General features: G+C 34.5%; 1 protein-coding gene across 3 annotated transcripts; it reads left to right on the top strand.

The window, feature by feature from the left end:
• Positions 1-2,220: 2,220 nt before the first annotated feature.
• LOC130817934 (uncharacterized) lies at positions 2,221-6,738 on the top strand. 3 transcript variants are annotated; one of them, XM_057683913.1, is made up of 2 exons: positions 2,221-2,431; positions 4,629-6,738. In XM_057683913.1, the coding sequence occupies exon 2, from the start codon at positions 4,661-4,663 to the stop codon at positions 6,701-6,703; it is 2,043 nt and encodes a 680-aa protein (XP_057539896.1). In that variant the 5' UTR covers positions 2,221-2,431; positions 4,629-4,660; the 3' UTR covers positions 6,704-6,738. The 3 variants fall into 3 exon arrangements, with proteins under 3 accessions (XP_057539896.1, XP_057539898.1, XP_057539897.1); XM_057683915.1 differs by lacking the exon at positions 2,221-2,431 and adding an exon at positions 2,445-3,389; XM_057683914.1 differs by lacking the exon at positions 2,221-2,431 and adding an exon at positions 3,396-3,565.
• The last annotated feature ends 206 nt before the right edge of the window (positions 6,739-6,944 follow it).

Here is a 6,944-nt window from a genome sequence, read left to right as displayed (position 1 = left end):
ATAAGATTATTTAACAACTTTATTTCAAAAACAAGCTTCGTGAAAACTTTATTCCTAAAATAAGCGTCCGTACATCTAAGCCTAGGCTTGGTGTAATGACGCTGTTACTAACAGCAAAATAAAGAAAAAAAATTAATAAAGCATCAAGTCGCTGTTACTAACAGCGACTTAATGAGTTGACCAGTCAACTCTTTAAGTCGTTGTTTGTAACAACGACTTAATGCGTTTTAAGCTTCCAGGTCTACTTCTTCTTCGTCATTTCAGTTACTTCCTCATTCCAACCTAGGAGATCTCCCTTTTCTTTCCATCATTAAAATCAACTTCAATCCTTCAATTAATCTCATCGAATTCCAAGTTTGTACTACTAATTAGTTCTGTCATCTTCCTACGTTCACATAAGGTACTATTTTTACAACAAGATATACTACTTTGTCCTCTTTGGTTTGCATCAAAGAGGAATAGAGTTATTTTTAAGAAAATGGTAATAAATAAAGAAAAAGAATGAATTGTATGGATGAAATTAAGAGAGAGTTAAAATGTATAGATGAGATTAAAAGAAAGTGGTAGATCATTGTCTAAAAATAAAAATGATACAAATTAAGTAGGACAAACTTAAATAGAAAATGATACAAATTCAATAGAACGGAGAGAGTAATTTGTACCAAAAGTGTTACACTTCTTTTGAAATGATTAGCAAGGATGCCACGTGGTAAAATATTATAAATTTCAACTCTAATTCTCCAACCAAGATGGTTGTTAAATTAGAGTATAATTACTATATACTCCCTTCTATTCATCTTAAGCGTTCAATTTACTTTATGCACTCTATCGAATGCACTTATTCAATCCTTAATATATCGAGTTATGTATAATAAAAAATTATAAAAAGTTGATATTAATAATCTTTACATCAAAACGAATCAATATGTTTTAACTTATAGATTAATAATAAAATGCAATTTAAGAGTGATACATGAATAGTATCTCAAAAGTAAATGGGACACCTAAGGTGAATAGGAGGGAGTATGATTTATTACAAGCTAATCTTAAATTACTCGTGCGTAGAAAAGGTGTATCTAACAAATTAATTGGGAAGAACAAAATTAGAAAACTACTCCATTCTTATTGGTTTAATATTTGATATCGAAAAGAATTAAGTTTTGTCTTAGTTGGAGTCCGTCTCATTTTTTTCAAGAAAAGTTTTTAGTTTGATTTTCACTAAGTTTTTACTTTTGCAAACCTATCTTTTAATAAAAAAAATTAATACATCGAGAAACAATAAGAAAACGAAAATCTTTTGTATGAGAGTAGAAAATGACGTAAATAATGTGAAAATTATTTTATAAATTAATAAATGTAAGTGAAAAAAGTATAAAGACTATAAGCTTTATTAAAATAAATTATTTAGTAATAAGACAAGACAATAAAGATTATCAAGATTAGTTCCGTCAAACAAATATGATATCTGTAGAAAAAATTTTAATATTAAAAATGAGTTGCATTTAAGATCCGAATCTTCTTACTCAAACCGCAATCTATAGATTCTGCCTCATTAAATTTCCACCAATTTAATCAATTTTTTTTATCATTCTCACTGATACAAAACTCTCTAATTTTATCCTTTATACTTAAAATTTTATTTTAGAAAAACATTTAATAAAGTACTGTACAAATACGATAGCATGATTGATAAATTTATTTATAAAAAAGTCTTAAAAAGGAGACTCGAATTCTTAAGAGTCCATTTTAAGACTTTTACCAAAATGGTAAACTTATTTATTAATCTTCTTTAATACTACCCTTAGTAAATGAAAAGATAAAAATGACAGAAAGCGAGTGTCAAGTAGCAAATTGCAACGGGAGAATAAAACTCCACAAAAGGAAAATCTTGCGTTATTCTTGTAGTTGAGGACTTTCTCATTTGTATTATTGTAATTTTCTCTATTAATATTTTTAATTTTTTGAGGTAAATTTATAATTACATATGCTAATATTTTGACTCTTATTTGTAAATTTAAAATTAATTTCTCAATAATTCCAATTCCAACCATAAATTCTTTATTACTTTTTAATAAGATCCTTATTAATGTGATATGAGTTCGACTTTTATAACTGTTATTTTTTTTAGCTATTCTTGTGTATTTGTGTAATTTTTTTTTTTTAAATTTACAGATTCTCCAGTCTAAGCCTGAAAAAGAGTCAAAAGGTCCGTAAATTTCAATTTGCCTTTTTGCTCCTCTTTATTTTCATCATGATTATCGTCATCGTTTCAATCAAAAACCCTAATTTGTATTTTGCGATTCACTTTCAGCCTCGCATTTCTCTCACCTCACCACTTTCTCATTTTCTCGTCCAAAATCATAACAAGCGTTTGATCTACATAATCAATCATCAACTATCGATCCAATTTCATTTTCGCTCCTTTTTATCGGTTTGTTATTCTTTTCTTCAATGTTTCTCGAGATATTTTTTTTAAAACAGAATAATGACTTTTGTTGTTTTAGCTTTTTTGCAATTGACTATTGTTCGATAATGTGTTCTATTTGTTTGAATGGTTCGGTGATGTTTTTGATTCCGATTGTTTTGGGGATTAGGGTTAGAGTTACGTTGTCATAAATGATTTGATACATGCGGAATGTTTTGGAGGATTAGAAATGGATTGGATACAATTATGTTACATGTGTCCCGATTAATTTTGATTTTATTCTAAGTTCAATTGCCTTCTAAAATTAATTCTTCGTTGTGTTATGTTTTTTTTCCTCTTAGTTTTGTTTTCGTTGTAAATTTTTGTTGAAATCGCTGTGAAAAAAGAATTGTGGTACAAAAGGAACATTTTGTGTTGTGGTTAGCTGGATGTATATTGAGCTGCGAGATGGTGCACGTTTTCTAAGAACACATATCAATTGGCGCATCTTTTAGAGTGTTTTAAGAGGGCGTTTCAAATAGAAGTATTTGCTAACAAATTGACGGTATGTTAAAGAATCACGGACTGATTGTTTCCTCTTAGATTGGGTTGACAGTGGTTTATCCGTTTTGCCATAAATCCCGGGGTTATAAGGATGATAGTTGCGTGAGCAGCTAATTGCTGACTGAATAAACAAATAAAAATTTATACCTTAGCTCAACTTTGGGAGCAAGGAGAAGAATTGGTGCTTCCAGTTTGTTGCCGAGGGAAGTTTTTATTGCACCATTGCATTCAGGATGATAAGTTTGGATTTCCATTGCTAAGGCCTTTGATGTGCTATCCCTTTCTGAACTAGGCTGCTTAAAGGTGCAAGTGTTACAGGGCTGAATGGTTTGGCTCTTTGTGAGGGATCAAATTGAAACAGAGCTTAAAAACTGTGGACAGGATATTCATGGCTTTTTGTTCGCTCTACGATGTGGGTAAAGTGAGTTTGTGTCTCACACTCTCACTAGTATCTGTTTGACGTATGCTTTTCAGTCAGTTAGCTGCAGAAACATCAGATTTAGTCAACTTCAAGAATTATTTGTAATCATATCAATGAATTGTATGGCTATTGGAGTCTGGAGCTGTCCTCCCGCAAGAATAAGCAAATTACTTTTTGTATGTCTGAAATTTAGCAAAAGCATTAAAGATGTTGATAGTTTTTTTTTTGGTGGGATTCCTCCCATTTTTTTTATTTATATAGCGAGCATTACATTTAGTTTCGATAGTTTAGTTTGACGCAGATTTGTTGTTTTTAGTTAGAGAATTTTAAGGTTAGGGAAGTGCCTAAGACGAACATTCTGGTTATTAAGGTGCTACTTTATTAGGATAGGTTTCATTATGTATGATGTTTTGAAATTGGAAGTAGTATGATATGGTACATGAATAGTCAGGTTTTAAAATTATAATAGAAGTAAGGGCGTGGTTTGAAATAAAGGTAGGAATTTTAAGTTGAACTGAGTTCATATCATTGTTGGAAAATTGTAATGTAGCATTTCAGCACCACTACAAGCATGATTTATGATTCAATCTGCATTATTTATAAATCTAAAACCTGAATGTAAAGGCATTGTTTAACTGGCACATGCTATTGTTGCACTGTTATATGTAATTCAATATTATCAATGCAAATTTACATTGATTATTGTACATCTTTATGCAATTAATAGCCATTTTATGCCTTTGTTAAGCTTGCAATTGACTTTCTTTTGAATGCTGATGAGATGATGTCTCTCTGCCAGTGTATATAGAGTTTGAAATTCATTTGATTATTTCAATATGCCATAAGGATAGGGGTCATAGAATTACTCTTGTATCTTCTGTATTGGACTTGAAGTTTTCCTTGTACTGTTAATTTTCCAGTATTCTCTTTCTATCTTTCTCCCTCTTTCTCCTTTGTGGAAAGAGGGGTTGGCAGGGTGGGGATTTTGATGTATTTTCTGCATGTTCCCTATGATTTATAGATTGTAAATGTAATGGCGAGGAAGGATCTAGGTCTTGCAGATATTGAGGATAGATCTTCATAACTCATGCTCTTTTTTGTGCTTACCTTTTCAGTTATTTTAGCTTTTCAATTTTGCTGCAATGTTTCAATAAAATATGTGTAGCATTTTCTATTCTTGGCTATTATAATTAAATGTCTTTTCCCTTTATGAATTTGTTCCTTCCATGGTGTTTTCAGGATCATTTGCTCTCCAGTTATCTCTCTGAAAGATGTCATCCGCTTCAAAATCCAAGTCCAAGGAAAAAAGGGTAGGAAAGGAACAGAAAACTCCATCAAAGTCCTGCATAGCTGTAAATGGAGGCAATGGACTGCCAGCTAGTGCGTATAACCCATTGTTAGGAACATTTCATACCCTCGAGGCATCATCCACATTATCAGTTCCAGCACTTAATGTAAATGGTCGTTTTCGCAATATAGATGATTCCGATGATCATAGTGGGAGTACTCATGGAAGTGGAGGTGAGTATGATTCTGCCTCCAATCAAGATAGCCGATCCGTGGAGTCAGAAGAGCACAATAAAGAGAAAACATCAAATGCTCCGATCAAGCAGGAGGTAATCCCAGGGGCTGACTACGAGAGGCGAGAAAAAATACGTCTGAAAAATGAGAAGAAGCACCAGCGTCAGAAAGAAAGACGAGCCCAAGAATTGCATGAACGCTGCTGTGGCTATCTTATGTCAAGAAAGCTTGAGGTCCTTGCCCAGCAGGTTGTGGCCATGGGATTTACTCACGAAGGAGCAACCATGGCTCTTATACTAAATGAAGGTCGAGTAGAAGCAGCAGTTAATTGGCTTGTAGATGAAGAAAAGGGAGGTAATAAGCATAAAGTTCAAAATCTTGACACAGGGAGTAATTTGAAGATTGATATCTCAGAAGAACTTGCTCGGATTGCTGAATTAGAAAAAAAATATATTTGCTCAAAGCTAGATGTTGAAAAAGCCATAGTGATATGTGAAGGTGATTTAGAAAAGGCTGAAGAAAATTTGAGATCACAAAAGCAGGATCAACCAGCTCTTTTGCTTAAGCCAGATGAAACTGGCGATCCCCCACGTTTTAGTGATGGTAAGACATCTGTAGCACCTAGTCAGAGCGATGTTAGGCTGCTGCAAGCAAAGCCCAATTTGGCAACTTTGGTACCCCAGAGAAGGGATGAAAAGGATTTTAATTACACTAAAGCTGCAGTTTCTGGAGCGCTGGCCCCCAAACAGTTTCCCATTGCTGTTCAACCTCTTTCAGGAGCTCAAGCCAAGTTAGAGTGGGCGAGACCTCGGCAAATTGCTTCAACAGCAGAGAAAAGGTGGCCAGTTGGAGCAGGGTCGAGCCCTTCAGTTTCATATTCTTTGGCACCACCTCCACAGGTATCACCTCCGCCGACCAAGGTAGATTCAAGATATGCTACTCATGGTAATGAATTTAAGAATCTTCAGTCAGGATCATTTAGAGAGCCTGTAGTTATGATGCAGCGGCCTCAGTCTGTAAATGCCAAACCAACCCCTGCAACAAGCATTAGCTCCTCTGCTCCAGGCACAAGCACTTTGCGATATCCTAATAGTTTGGAAATTTTGAAGCCAAACGGGTTATTGCCTCACATACCTAGCGCTAAAAGTCTCGGTCTAAACAACCTGACTGCAAACCAATTTTATCACCCTGCACAATATCAACAACAGCAGCATCAACATCAACATCAACAGCAACATCAACAACATCAACATCAGCTGTTTATGACGCGTAGTAGTCAAGAGGATAATCCAGGTTCCATTCGTAGTAAGTCTTCATGGTCCAAGATAGGTGAGATTCCGACGCTCGCACCTGCATCCTCGTTAGGGCTTTTTTCTGGGCTGGGTTCAACCTGTACTTCAGGGTCAAAATCTGCTGTGGATTGGAATACTAGTGGCTCAATGCCATCATGCGACTATAATAATATAGATTGGAGCTTGGATAGCAATTTCCTGTCTACGAAGCAAAATAGGTTTTGGGTCGGGGCGGCACCCTACTCTAGGAGTAAAGGGGCTCATCTGTATGAACCAGGATCCTCTGCCATGGGTGTTAATCTGGCTATGAGACCGTCATCTTCTCCAAATAGTAGTGGTGTATCAATATTTGGGTTACAAGATAGTGTATTGGGTATGACCGATCCATCAGGTGCCAATTCTCAAGAGTGGACATCTCCTTTTGAGGGGAATGATCTCTTTAGCATGCCTAGACAGTTTGTTTCTTCTCCCACAAAACAGTGGAGAAATTTTGGAGAATAAAAGTAAAAAAAAAAAAAAAAAAAACCTAAAAAAAACTTTAGAAAGATTGTGCTTGAATTTCATGTTGGTCTGTGTTCCAATGTTGCTCTTTAGTGGTCTTCCATATATCTATATACTTCAGTAGATTAGTAGTCACTACTGATTTGCATATTTCTGGTTATTGACCATCCCCAAGTGACAAGTGCGCAGAAATAACACTAACGATTTGTTTGGTTAGTAGTACTAAATGATGGTAATGAGA

The sequence above is a fragment of the Amaranthus tricolor genome, chromosome 7, assembly GCF_026212465.1.
Source record: "Amaranthus tricolor cultivar Red isolate AtriRed21 chromosome 7, ASM2621246v1, whole genome shotgun sequence".
NCBI lineage: Eukaryota > Viridiplantae > Streptophyta > Magnoliopsida > Caryophyllales > Amaranthaceae > Amaranthus > Amaranthus tricolor.
Note: the sequence above shows the minus strand (reverse complement) of the source record. Positions and strands in the feature narration are given on the sequence as shown.

What these genes read in the sequence shown, in the direction of transcription:
- LOC130817934 (XM_057683913.1), top strand. Translation starts at nt 4,661, where the DNA reads ATGTCATCCGCTTCAAAATCCAAGTCCAAGGAAAAAAGGGTAGGAAAG.